This window comes from Notamacropus eugenii, chromosome 3, assembly GCF_028372415.1.
Source record: "Notamacropus eugenii isolate mMacEug1 chromosome 3, mMacEug1.pri_v2, whole genome shotgun sequence".
Taxonomy (NCBI): domain Eukaryota; kingdom Metazoa; phylum Chordata; class Mammalia; order Diprotodontia; family Macropodidae; genus Notamacropus; species Notamacropus eugenii.
In genome coordinates this window covers 483,051,576-483,066,305 of record NC_092874.1, presented here as the reverse complement: position 1 = coordinate 483,066,305, position 14,730 = coordinate 483,051,576, and the positions used below count along the sequence as shown (strand labels likewise).

The 14,730-nt window shown below is 44.1% G+C and overlaps 1 protein-coding gene across 2 annotated transcripts in view; it reads left to right on the top strand.

The window, feature by feature from the left end:
* The window catches only part of GLI3 (GLI family zinc finger 3), a 286,311-nt gene that overhangs the window by 201,418 nt on the left and 70,163 nt on the right, over nt 1–14,730 (top strand). For both annotated transcript variants that reach the window (XM_072599114.1, XM_072599115.1), the window contains 2 exons: nt 2,650–2,855; nt 11,802–11,951. In XM_072599114.1, coding sequence (XP_072455215.1) covers nt 2,650–2,855; nt 11,802–11,951 — 356 coding nt within the window. The remainder of the gene's footprint in view (nt 1–2,649; nt 2,856–11,801; nt 11,952–14,730) is intronic.

The window sequence follows — 14,730 nt, the reverse complement described above, 5'->3', positions numbered from 1 at the left end:
TTGTAAAACAGGGATAATAATAGTGCCTTCCTCACAAGGTTATTGTGAGAATGAAATGAGGTAACAAACATAAAGTCTTTACAAAACTTAAATTGCAGTAAATAAATCCAGATGTTATCATTATGCAGTGTGTCTAGGTAGCACAGTGGATAGACCTCTGGACCTGGAATCAGGAAAACCTGAGTTCAAGTATAGCCTCAGATACTTCCTAACTGTGTGACCCTGGGCAAATCACTTATCCTTGTTTGTCTCAGTTTCCTCATCTGTAAAATTAGTTGGAGAAGGAAATGACAAGTCATTCAGTATTTTTGCCCAGAAAATCCCAAATGGGGTCATGAAGAGTCAGACAGACTGGGCAAAATTTCTGTTGATGATTTGAGTTATTTCTATGACAGATTTGAAGAAGTCAGCAGTAAACTTTTTCCTTAAATTAGCCAAGAGAGCTTGGTAACAAGTCTCAGCACTGACCTACAACACATCTACAGGTAGAACTCTGGGGATTCTGACAAAGGAGCATGAATCAGAGCTTTACTATGCCCTTTAAAAATGTGTTTCTATCACTAGGTAAATTTAACTGTGAATAAAATGCCAAGATTGTAAGTAGATCTCAGTTTTTGTGCCACTTATTATTTTTTTAATAACTAGATGAATATGCCTTTACATGGGATGGGGTGACCAGGCTAAGCTGTAGAGTTCCTTCCCATTATAAATCAACAGTAGTTTTCTCTCCAATATTAAACAGCTCTGCTTAGCCATTCAAGATGCTCTTGTGAGAGTTGCTGATAGCTGCTTTCCAGAGATGGCTTCTGTTATCCTCAGCTCTAAAGAAGAGGCATTTGTGTCTGACCTTTCCTTTGGTATCAAAAGGAGAAGTATTTGACTTATAGAGGTTCGGAAGAAGGGAGAGACAGAGAGGCATACAGGAAATGCATTGAGAAAGACAGATCGAGATCCAGGGGAAGAGACTGAGAGCTAGAGCAAACAGAGCTTTAGACAGAGATGCAGAGAAACACACACACACACACACACACAGAGGCATACACACATGCACACACACATGCATGCACACACATGCACACACGCACACACACATACACACATACACACACAGATGCAGAGACAGGAGAATAAGGGTGTGGAGAGATCCTCTCATCCCACGTCACAGCCCCTTTTCAAAAGTGGAGGGGAAGTAGACAAACCAGTGTGGGTTTCCATTCATTATGGTTGCTAAGCTGAGTCCTCCATGGGACTGGCTTTTCCCTAAGATTACTTCCTGCCAGGTTCTGGTGAACTCTGCATTCTTTTGGCTTTGAAGTGGGATTGGAGGTTTGGAGTTGGATAAAAGCTACCCCCACCCCACCTTGTTCTTCCGTTCCTTCTTAAACCCATGCTTTCCTAACAATTTCCCATTCCCTCTCAGTTTGGTTCATGGGAACCACCCTTGGTTCATGGGAAAGTCAGTGGACCCCAAAAGTATTGAGCCAGTCCCAGGCAGGCCACATGGATCATTTGCCCTGAGACTTCATGGTTGCCTCTCATAAAAGAAGGAATGTGGCTCTGGGCAAGTTGGCTCTTGGAGACACTATTGTCTGATCTGTCTGGTGACTCCAGGCCTGCTTCTATGGGCAGAGACCCTGGGGAAGGGACTTGAGTCTGCTCCTCTCATCAAAAAGTTGTAAGAAAAGATGTTTTCAGGAGAAGCTCGTTATTCTCATCCAATGAGATCATAAACCCCTGCCTGAACTCATTATCATCGAGACCTTGGCAGGATCCAGAGCACCCCATTATTTTCCCACTAGCCAACCCCCAAACGCTCAGTTACTGATTGTTTGCAGAAAGCAGCTAATCAGGGAACAGCATTGAAGAAAGAAAAGAAAACAACTCGTGCCTGCAGGAAATTACCCAGATTGCAGCCCCATCAGGGGAAACAAAAATGTCTGCTCAAGCTAGTGAAGCCCAGCTTTGTGGGGCTGGCTTTCTTCTGGAGGAAGGTGATGGACTGTGCTCATGCTCTGGCCACAGGCAGGCCGTGCTCCCGGAGCCCTTTTACCTGATTCTTGGGCAATGATGAAGCCTGGTCTCCAGGGCCTCTCCCACATAACAGGAGGCCTGGGGCAGAGAGCTTCACTTTGAGGTGATTGACTCTCGCACGCAGTGAACATTAAGAATTAAATATCAAGTCTAAGCAGTCAGTCTTCAACACTTCCCCCTGCCAGTTCTCACCAGAGGGCAAAGGATGAGAATGGTTCTTCAGAGATCAGACTTGGGGCTTAAAGAAACATGGAGTCAAGAGGAATGGGCAGTGGAGCATGGAACGGCCTTCTTGTTCTCTGAGAGCTTTAATTGCGATTCCCGTTCTATTTTTTCTGGGTTGTGGTGGGTGGGGACACACATGCTATCATGCTTGTTCTCATTTATTTAGGTTTCTGAATCAAATCATGGGATGTCCCATGGGTCAATTCTCTTTCCTGAAGTGAGAGAGCAGGAACCAGGCTGTGATTCCTGCAGTGACTGGTGGGGAGGGGTTGTACTGCCAAGTGTGGATGCCTGAGCTTTCCCAGAAGTTTTAAATTAATCATTTTTTTTTCCTGATACAACCCTTTCCTTACTATCTATCATAATGTTTTCGTCTCTCTCTTTTCATTCCAGGCCTTCTGCTTTATCAAGTAGCCCAACATATTCTGACCTGCCCTTCATTAGAATTTCCCCACACAGAAACCCAGCAGCCACTTCTGAGTCGCCTTTCAGCCCCCCTCATCCATACATCAATCCTTACATGGACTACATTCGCTCCCTGCACAGCAGCCCATCCTTGTCGATGATCTCGGCAGCCCGTGGCCTCAGCCCCACTGATGGTGAGTCTGTGACCCACAAGGATATCACTGGGTAGTCTCCTCTCACTGGACTGCAAGTTTTTCTGGGGATCCTTTTATGGCCATCTTCCCCCATTAGAATGCATGGTCCTTGAGGGTAAGGACTGTCTTTTTGACCTGTGTTTTTATTCCCAGTACTTGGCATAGTGTCTGACTCTAGTAAGCCTTAGGAAGTCTATTTTCTTCCTTCCTTCCTCCCTCCTGCCCTCCCTTTCCTCTATCCTGTTTTCCCTCCATCTCTTCCACTTTCTCTCCTTTCTCACATCATTTTGCATTTTGCATAAAAAGGGTGATGAGTCGTTTGAAGACATCTATACCCAAACTGGAGGTCAGGGGCTTGGTTTTTCTACTTCTCTGGATGCTTGCATATTTAGAGGATGTGTTTGTGTTTGTTAAATAGAGGATAAGACCTATTTTTTTAAAATAAAAAAATTATATTTCCTTGTCCATTAAACAAACAATAAGCATTTATTATGCACCTACTATATGCCAGGCACGATGCTAAGCTCTCTCCTCAATCACATCACATCAGAACATTGCAGTGTTCTTATTGAGTAGTAAATGTTAATGGGTCCTGGCATCCTCAGGATTCTGATGGGATACAGAACAGTACATGGTAGGTCAAGTGCTGGACCTCAGAGCCAGGAGACCTGGATTCTAATTCTGCCTCTAGGGGCAAAGTACTTGACATTCTGTCTCTATTCTCTCTTGCGTTCTTCACCTAGCTTCCAAAGTCATTCACCTCAAGTGCAGTCTTCTGTTTCTGCAATATCCACTCAAATTCAGTGGCCCTGATTATCTCTAAAAGAGAAGCTCATGTCTTCACCATTAAAAACTTTTCACTGGCTACCTCTCATGTTCCCAGCCCATGCACAGTGTCCCATATCCTACCCCCCTACTTTGCATGGCATGTCCCCTGTTCCTGGAATGCCCTCTCTCTTCACCTCCATCCAGGTAGTGAATTGTAGAACTGGACCACAGAAACTGGAATCCTTTGAATCTGAGTACACTCCCCTCCATGAAACCTTTCCTGATTTCCCCACATCTTCATTCCGCAGCCCACCTCAAAAAAATGTTGCGAAACAATTTTGTATATCCCGCTAGATGTACCTGTTGTCTCTGCCAGCTAGTTTATAGCTGTATTAGAATCTGTTTTGTTTTCTATCACCATTGGTTAGCATAGTGCCTGGGACATGCTGTGCTTTCCCTTAATAAAAGCTTTGTGGATGTCTTCTATGTTTATCTCTCCCTCTCGGCTCATTATCCCAACTTTATAATCACTGTCTGGCTGAGTCCCCAAAGGGCACCATGCCCTTCACAATTGTAAGGGTAGCCTTGAAGGCTTGGAGCACTGTCACTCAGAAGCCCCATGCAGCATGTTTCCCAATCTTATTTAACCATTTGGTATCTCTCCAACATCATTTAACAAACTAACATCAGTTAACTGTTTCTAAGAGATGTTTATTGAGAAGCTATGGCAAAGATCATGGTAAAGTAAAGTAAAGTGGCATCACATCAGAAGTCTTAGTACACTCTCCCCCAAGTGACTCCATAGTGCAGGGAAAAGTGGGGTCAAGCTTAGAGAGATAGTTCATGTGGCCAAAAGGCACTCAGTTCCTGATAATTAAAAGCCCATTTCTCCTCGTTTGTCTTCAGTGCCCCCTGTTGATTCTGTCCTTGGGCACTGCTGTTCCAGGGTCATTCTTACATTCCTGATGGGAAGTCCAAAGCTGTCAACTTTACAAAGTTTTCAGGGTCTTCTTCACAGGGATTTGGCTGGGGCTGCTCCATGAGGCCGGCCTGCTGTTTAGAATCCTGAATTCCCTTTCGATTGGCTACTTTTAATCCAAGTCTCAGAGGGAGAGCCTGATTTTCTTCTAGTTTCCTACCTAATCAAAATACACTTCCTTTAAATAGAGGATAAGACCTATTTTTTTAAATAAAAAAATTATATTTCCTTGTCCATCAAACAAACAATAAGCATTTATTATGCACCTACTGTATGCCAGGCATGATGCTAAGCTCTCTCCTCAATCACATCACATCAGAACATTTCAATGTCCTTATTGAGTAGTAAATGTTAATGGGTCCTGGCATCCTCAGGATTCTGATGGGATACAGAACAGCACATGGTAGGGCAAGTGCTACTCATCTCATCTCATATATTATCTAAAAACATTTACATCCTCCTTTCCTCCCTCTCTTCCACTCTCTCTTTTCCTCCCACCCTTCCTCCCATCCTTCCTTTCCCTTCCTTCCTCTCTCCCTTCTTTTCCTCTCCCCCCATGGTATTACCTCACCTTCCACATTCCGTGTGGAATCACCTGTACCCTCACAGGAGAGCGAACTAAAATGCTTAGTTTCACTCCCTCCCAGGAGAAGCCCATCTTTTTGGAGGGTGGGACACAGGCTGGAGATGTAGTCTATATGCCTAATAGCACTTCATCTGGAGAGATGGAGTAGGTAAAAAATTTTGCCCTAGCAGCGATGAGATTGAATCAGAATCCACCTCATTGCCACGGCATTTTATTTACTTTGGACAAGAAAGATAATTTCATTGTGATAAGGAGCTCCCGAAAAGGGATTTCCCCTACCACCTCCAGTTGGTAGCTACTTCAGAGTTTCCCTGGGGCAGTGAGAGATGAAGCCACTCTTCCTGGGTCCCTCAGCCAGGACGTGTCCCAGGTGGGCCTGGCAGCCAGTTAAGGTCTTCCTGACTCTGAGATGAGCTCTCTGGTTACCTGCCACAGCATGGCCTTTCTGCCATCCCATGTTGGTAGTCCAGAAGGAGAAAGTGTGGTTCTTTTCCCTAGTTCCCTTGAAAGCTTGAATTGCACATTGTTGACATCAGCTGTCAAGGGGATGGGAGGACAGGGGAAGAGACTCAGGAGATATCAGGAAAAGAAGCTCTGTTAGTTGTTACATCCACAAACAAGAGAAGAGGAGACGGAGTAACTGAGGGGAATTTAGGACCAAGGCCAGGGAAACCACAACACTTCCAGATTTTGTGAATTTCGCCTCAAGGCTGGTGTAAATCATGGTCCTGTTTGCCCTTCCCCTACTTTAATTATATGGGTTAGGAATGAAATGGATTTAATTGTATAGCAGCACTTTGATGGCCAACCTAGGCTGCTTCCCTGCCTCCCAGGCATTTAGCTAATAAATAATAAAATTAGGATAGCTTATTTTTTCTCAGTTTCACATGGATTATTTTACCTAAGCCTCATAAAAAAACCCTTTAAGGTTAGCAAACTAGGCATCATCAGGTAGTGTAGAAAGTGAATACTAGACCTAGCATTCAGAAGCCTTGAGTTCAAATCCCCCTCTGCCCCTTAATAGCTGTGTGGTCATAGGCAAGTTATTTGACTTTTCCGGGCTTCAATACTCCCATCTGTAAAATGAAGGGGTTGGCCTCAGATCAGAGGTTTATAACCTTTTGTTGTGTAATGAATCCTTTTGGTGATCTGGTGAAACTTCCAGCCCCTTCTCTGAATCTTGTTTTTAAATAATTGAAAGAAATGCTAGATTTCAGTTAGAGGTTGGGAAAAAGTAGATATTATTGTCTCCCCATCCGACTTCACAGACACACTGAAATCTACCCATGGATCCTTGGCTAAAACCTTTGGACTCTTGGGCTCTATGTCTCAGATCCTCTGACCCCTCTGGGACTTGGTCTCCACAGAAGACCTCTAAGTTAGATAGGGAGAAATGGACTGAAGCATCACTTTTAGAGATGAGAAAACTGAGGATAAAGGAATGCAGTGGTCCTCTGAGGTAGCCAAGAGTACTCCAGACTTGAGTGTGAGTCTCACCTCTGACACTGGCTACATGTGTGTCTTTGAGCAAGTTACTTTAGCAATCTGACCCTCAGTTTCTCCATTCAGAAAATGTAAATAGTCATGCTGGCAGTGCTAACGTCATCGGGGTGTTGGAATGAGGGGACATGTAGATGACTTTGAAGATCTTAACATGGTCCATAAATGTTGGCTATTACGATCTTTATTCTCTTGGAACCTAGCATGGTTTCCTGCTGGGGTGTAAGCTCAGTTTTCATGTGAACGGTTTTGGGCAGGTAAAAGTGAGGGCTTCTAAACCTCAGAGCTCTCAAGAGGCCCCCCAGGGAACAGCTGGGAAGTGAGGAGTGAAACACAAGCTATCTTGTGTTTCCACCTCTTCTCAGTGGAAACTTGCTGGGGAGAGCATCCCACCCTTGAGATTGGTCCATGGTCTGAGCACACCTGTTGTTAATTAGCTAGGGGCTGAGAGCACGCATGGCATTCACGTGCAAACTATGCAGCTGGGAGAGCTTAAGTAGGGACAGGAAAGCCTGAGGGCCCTTTCTTGCTGCGGGGTCCCCTCTGAGGGTCCCTCTCCTCTTCCACTCCTGTCCTCTTGCTGTATGATTCTTGCTCCGTGGGAGGAGGAGGGTTCCTCTCCCCTGGGGAAGAACTCACCCTGCATGTGGATACATAACTAAGACCCTGAATAAAGCCTACCACCTTGTTTGACTCTGGAAAGTCTCTTCTCTCCATACGTTTATCTGGCTGATCACCTGCGAAAGGTAAGAAGACTCAGGTAGCCCACGGTCATTAGGCCAAACAGTTTCCATGCACAGATGACGCAGGAAGAGCAAGATGAGAGCCCCCTCTTCTCCCCTCCTCCTCGCCTTCTGCCATTCTCTCTTCTTTCATCTCTGTCTCACATGAAGAAGTGACCTTTGACCTTGCCAAGGTTAACCCTCTACAAACACAAGTGATTCTATTCCATCATATCTCCTACAAAGCATTGCCTCCTCGGTTATCCCCAGTCTTCCTCTTATCATCATCATCATCATCGCCATCATCGCCATCATCATCATCATCATCACCTAATATTTAGATGTAATATAATCTCACAATAATAATTTAACATTGTAACTAATATTTATATAACTTCCCTAAGTGCCAGGCACTGGGCTAATCACTTTATAAATATGACCTCATTTGACCTTCACAATAATTCTGGTCAATAAGTAGGTGCCAGGTGCCATTATTCTCATTTTACAGATGAGGGAAACGAGGAAAGCAAAAGTGTAGTGGTTTTCCCAGCTAGTAAGTGTCTGAGAACACATTTGAACTCAGCTCCTTCCCTGTTACCTACAAATTACCAAATCTCCTGGCTGTTTTCCAGTGTTCATCCTTCTTGACTTCTTTGACCCTGTCAGTGACTATCTTCTCCTCAAGACCTGGACCTCCCTTGGTTTTCATGGCATTTCTCTTCATTCTGGTTGTCCTCCTACCTCTCCATCCTCCCCTTTTCAGTCTCCCTGCTGGTTCTTCACCCATGTGACAAACACTAATCATAGGGGTCCCTCAAGGTTCTCATGGACACTCTTCTTGTCTCTCTCTATGCTTTCTCATTCAGTCTCATTACTTCCTGAGTTCAGTAATCATTTTTATGCAGGTGGTTCTCTGATTGATACATTCAGCCCCAAGGTCTCTCTAATCTCCCATCTCCCATCATCTGGTACACGTTCAATCCCTTGGACTAGATGTCCAATAGACAGCTCACACTCAGCATATTCATAGCCAAATTCATTCTCTTTTTTCCCCAAGCTCTTGCACTTCTCAGCTTCCCTGTCACTGTTCCGCACCCTGCCATCCTCCTAGTCACCCGGTCTTTGTTATCATTATTGCTATCCACATTGACATCTCTATCCACTCTTCACTCTCACCTCCACCCCAAGCCAAATCTAGTTGTTTCTACCTTAAGGGAATCTCCAGTCTACTCTTCCTTCTTCCAGATGACACTTCCACCCATTGAATGCAGGTCTTCATCACCTCATGCGCAACTATTGCAACAGACCTCTCATTAGCTCCCTCCTCAAGTCTTTCTCCACTCCAGTACATCTTCCACTCAGCTGTCAAAATGATCTTTCTAAAACATAAGACCTACCATGTCACCTCCATGCTCAATATATGCCAGGGGCTCCCCATCACCTTGGGGATCAAGTATGAACTACTCTCTTTGACTTTGAAAGCTCGCCATAACCTGTCTTCTTCTTCCCTTCTCAGTCTCCTTAAACCTTGCTTCTTTCTCTGGTCCAGAGATGCCAGGCTTCTTGCTGTGACATCCCATTTTCCTGCCTTTGTATTGACTGCCCCTTGTATCTGTCTTTGCCCTCTGGCTTTCTGGGTTTCTTTCAAGGCTCGTCTCCAATGCCGCCTCCCTCAAGAAACCTTTCCTAATCCCCTCTCAACCCAGCTGACACTTTCCTCTTGAGCTTTCTTCACTTTGACACTGTACATGACACACACACATACACGTTTTAGGTGGCTGCCTCCATCACAGTGGATGGCACTGTGAGAGGGACTGTGTTTTTGCCCGGTGTTGGCGAATATAGTCATCATTTAGTGTATTCTTGTACAGTGATTGTGATCACTTGCAAACCTTCCAAGTTACTTACTCTCCCATCGACCCCAGACTTCAAAATCTCAATAACTTGACTATTTCTAAAGGAATCACTATATTTTTGCTGGGTCTTGGGAAGCAGAAATCCATTCCAATGGCAGTCCACACTCATACAAAATATCGTTTATCTATTGTGTCCTCCCTGCGGGCCTTTATGGGGCTGCTGTGGGTTTCTTCCAGGCCAGGCAGCCAGTGTTATTGTTAGTTAACCCAGACACTTATGTCAGAAAACTCAGGAAGTATTTTAAGTGTGTCTGGAAAGATACTCTGGTTGTCTACTGCGGGAAGAAACTTTCAAACCAGTGGCTTGAGATAATGAGCTACTTCATCCTTCTTTGACAAACATATGTTCTTGCTTGTTAGAGAAGGCTGGGGTTGATTGTGTTCATCTCAGACACGAATGGAATTCTCTAAGAAGAGCTAAACTGAGGAGGCTTTTAGGTCTGGGGGATATTTTGTTTGAATTTCCTCCTTTTGGCTTTCTCTCATCCTTTCCAGTGATTTTAATTTCAGATCAAAGAAGGAGAATTGCCTTAGAACAGAGTTCACAATTGGGGAAAAAAATTCTATGACTCTCACTAGGAGATACAGACTGTCCATTTCCCCATAGCTTGATGTGACCCACTTAGGCCTTTCCTGTGACTAGTCATTCTGATGCTTCACCTTGACCTTGTGAACATGTTGCATCCTCCCCATAGAACATAAGCTTTATGAAGGCAGGAACTGGTTCCTTTTTGATTTTGAAGCACTAACACTTAGCATGGAGTCTGGTACACTGCAGACACTTGATAAATGGTTATTTTTTGACAGTTATGTGCTTGGAGACTTTTTTCAACCTTACCCCTTTCATATTGTGTATTTTGGCCCAAAGTAATGAGAGAGACAGAAATGGGCAAGCCTGACCCTTGATCTCTTCTAGAAGGAAAGCAGAAATAGGCTGAAATATCAGGTTATATCCTTCTAACACTTTGTATCTGACCATACTTTCTGTATCTTGTTCCATTTGATCTCCACAATTGTTCTATGAGAGAGAAAGTGCAAGGATTTCCATCTCCACTTATGCTTAGACTGGGTCTCAGTTTCCTAATTGGTAAAATGGAGGTATTCCTGTCTGGTCTGCATACATCTAAGGGTTGTTCTTTTATGAAATAGCATATCTATGTGAAAAGGTTTGTTAAGAATCAAGGGAGAAACCATTATAGAAACTATAAAAGAGAAGGGCATTTCCTGATGTGTCCTTCACTTTGGCTCTCTATCACATTTCCTGGAAGTGAGATGTATACATACACACATATATACAGACATATTTACATGTGTGTACATATGTTGTATTGTGCTGTTGTCTCTCCTTCTAGAAGAGAACCAAAATGACATTTCCATGCCAGGGTCAAGGTGCAGTGCTGTCTGACTGTGACTGATCGGACCAATCTGAACTCGGAAGGCTGTCTCACATGTTGGGCACAATTAGTCCATGTGAACACTTGGGATGGAGATGTCTATGTACATATACATTTCCTCATAAGGCTATGAGATGATAAGTGGGTCTGTGTGCTGGTGGCATGATTTTCTCTGACATAATTCAAAGAGATGCCCTCAAGGGAATGGCCATATCTTATTGCAGTAAAACCTCCATAACCTGCATGAATGGGAAACAACTGAAATTCCCAAAGTCTGAATTCTAAATAGTTTTGAATCAGTTAATCAACAAGCATTTGTAAAGTCTCTAGTATGTCCCAGGCATTGTGCTGGGTGGTATGGATATCAAAATGAGAATTAAAAGCCCCTTCTCTCAATGAGCTTCTTTCTTTCCTGCATTGAAAAGAATTAAACTTTTTGTTTATTTGTCTTTAGTTTTATGTAACAAATATTATTGGGCAGCTAGGTGGCACAGTGGATGGAGTTCTAGGTCTGGAGTCAGAAAGACCTGAGTTCAAGTCTGGTCTCAAACACTTACTAACTATGTGACTCTGTTTGCCTCAGTTTCCTCATCTGTAAAAAATGAGCGGGAGAAATTACTCCAGTGTCTTTTCTAAGAAAACCCTAAATGGGGTCACTAAGAGTCAGACACAAAACAACAGCAAATAGTATCTTGCATATACTCCTTAGCCAAGTGTTGCTCTGGGCTGGACCTGCTTTAACAAATAGATAAGGATTTTTCATGATTACCGTTACTGTATAACTCATCTACTTTAATTTCTCAAGAAGTGGTTTGCTCTCTTCTGTTTGTTAAACATCCTCACTACTCATATTTACTCTGAATTTACTTGGCAAACACTTGATTTAAGGTGTTAGAGATTAGAATTCCCTAGTCCAGTCTAGGTAAGGAAATCAGCAGTTAAAGGTGAAGGCTGTGAGGGGCGGCTGTACTGTGTTAGGATAGAGAGAGGATGGCTGCTTTGGTCTAGTTTGGTCTTGAAACACAGATGCTTTTCTGGACTCTCGATCAATAACCACAAATGACACGTTGCTCTCTTGCAGCCCCCCATGCAGGTGTCAGCCCCGCGGAGTATTATCACCACCAGATGGCCCTCTTGGCAGGCCAGCGCAGCCCCTACGCGGACATCATTCCTTCTGCAGCCGCTACTGGAGCGGGAGCCATCCACATGGAATACCTTCATGCCATGGATAGTAAGTCCAATGATTCTGGGGTGGGCTGGGACCGGAGCTTATTCCTGCAACAGAAGAGATGCTGTTTTCATTGCGTACATGTACTTGCAAGCTTATGTTTCTTGCTGAACTTTCTCTCCTGGAAATTCATTTTCATCATTGATTCTTAGCTTTACCATGAAAGCCAGAAGGTATGTACTGCTTGACGACTCAAAGAAAAGTCTGATTAAGTCATCTGGACTTTATCTTTATTGCTAATTGGTAGGTCTAAGGGAGAAAGTACCTAAAATGATGAGTCAGAGCAGCACTGCCTGCCGAAGGGCTGGAATCTGAGAAGAGCATCCACTGACTCCTCCCAATTCCTACCTTTTATTGAGCATTGCCATATGTGTTCAGTTGAGCAACATAGTAGATATGGTCCAGTGGTGGAGAGGGGGGAGTGGGGTGCCTGGTGGTAAGGATTCCTTTAGGACTAGCTCTGCATGTCGGTGCCATTCTGGGAGCTCACAAGGGCCCTGTATTTGGCTCCCAGATGCCCAGGGGGAAGAGAGATGCCCTGGAGAGGGATCCAATTTGTTTGCATCCCTTTTTACCAAGGAGAGACTCTTTTCTCACTAGGTCATCCTATTTGAATTCAATTTGCAAGCATTTCTGAAGGGTCTGCACTGTGTGCAGTATAGAGCATGACTTCCCTTAGTTAGTATTCCTTCTGGCCACATTCTTGCCCATGGCCCCCTCCCATGACCACTCTCTGGTTCCAAGAAGGCTAACCCCCAAGAGACAAGTCAACACCACAGCAGGGATCGCTACCTAAACATGTTGCTTCTTTAATATTTTAAAATAGCAATTATTATTTCATAACACCTCTCCTTAGAATAAAGGAGATTATGCTAAAACTCTCTGTGGCTGTGGAATAAGTTTGTCCACCTGTCATTTTTATCTGTCCTAGTGAGTCATATCTAGAAGCAAGCAGCCTCCACTTCAGACATTAGAATTTTCCTTTGACAACCATGTTAATTCCTGCCACAGCTACCTTGTAGTGTCTTGGTAGAGTCATTTGAAATAAAGGTTGTGGGAGTGAAAATGGATAGGAGACCTGGATTCAGGTTCAGGCTCCTCTGTTTCTGGGTGGTAGCTGAGCCCTTGATGAAGCCCCCTATCCCCTGCTAGGTTCATGTGGTTCATCTAAAAAATGGAGATACTATGGTTAGCCCTACCCACTTCACAGGGTTGTTGAGAGGATCAATGGAAAATGACTTTGTAACTGCAGAACTTTTATTGCTTCATCCCACTATCACCAGCATGCTTCCCCCAACTCCTCACCCCATCCAAATCCTCTCATGATTCATTATCTGGCGGTTCTGTTATAGTAGCTATCTAATGGGGGTTAATGGGCACCTGCACTCTCTCTTATCTCCTAAGCCTCCTTCCCCATATCACCAGAGTGATGCTCCTGTGCCATCAACCCAGCCACTCTCACAAGCATCATCAGTGGCTCCCTATTGCCCTGCCCATTGTCTCCTTATCAATAATTCCCTGTGGACTCTCATTGCTCAAATTTCAGTTTGATTTTTGCCAAGGAAAATCATACAAAATCAGAGTCGGAAAGGACTTCAGAGTCCCCCTAGATTTCTCTGTGCTTGAATAAGAACCCCCTCAACAGAAAATCTGGCAAGTGGTCATTGAAACTCTGCTTGAGGACCTCCACTGATGGGGAGTGCCCTACCTCCTGGCAGCCCAGTCCACTTTCATAAAACTTTCATTTTTAGGGAAGTTTTCCAGATATAAAGTTCAAACCTGCATCTCTGCACCTGCTCTGTACTGCTGCCAGCTCTACTTTCTGAGACCCTATTCCCAGTAACAGCCCATCACATACTCAGATACCTGTCATAAGCCCCACCCCCAAGCCATCTCTGCTCTGCCTGATTGGACTTGCTCAGTTCTTTGACTTAATTCTCATGAGACATGATCTCCTGCTACCCCTCTCCTTGGGTGTCCTCACTCCTGCTTCTCTGTTGCTTGGTGATATACTTTCTAAAACATGGTGGGAAGGTGCCCAAAACTGACCAACCCGCTAAAGAGGGTCACAGAAATCCCACTCAATCCAAAGAGAGTTGAGTAAGGACCTACTAAGATCAAGTCATTATTGGGCATTAGGGATGTAAGGATGAAAAATGGATAGAAAACATATTAGCCCATGATATCATTTGCATATAATAATATATAATAGCTCCCCTTTTTAGAGCACTTGATGATTAATAAAGCATTTTACATATGTTACCTCTTTCAAACCTCACAACAATTCTGTGAAATATTCACAATTATTTTTATCCCCATTTGAGAGATGAGAAAACTGATACTCAGACTGCAAAACTTAGTGACTTGTCCAAAATTCCATAAACTAGTAAATTTAAAAGACAGGATTTGAACTCAGATCTTCGTTTGTTCAAGACCACTGCTTGCTTCACGATACTAAACTATGGGGCCCTTAGTCAGAAGGACACATGCCTAGATTTCTTGTATCTTGAAGTCGGGTCAGGTTTTGAACCTAACTTTTGCCTTGGGCCCATTGGGGTGAACTTGCTTGCGGCAGGGCCAAGCCTTCGGAAGTCTGCAGTGAGAGACTTTCTGAATGTGTCCTAAGTGTCTGAGCTCCGTCCAGTGATGCACTCAGGCTCCCAGGTGATTTCCCCAGGCACATGGATCATACATCCTCTTGTTTTCCATCAATCTGATTCATTGCTATTTGCTGTTGGGAGGGATGGGAGAGGGCTGGGTGTGCTGGTGTGTGTGTGTGTGT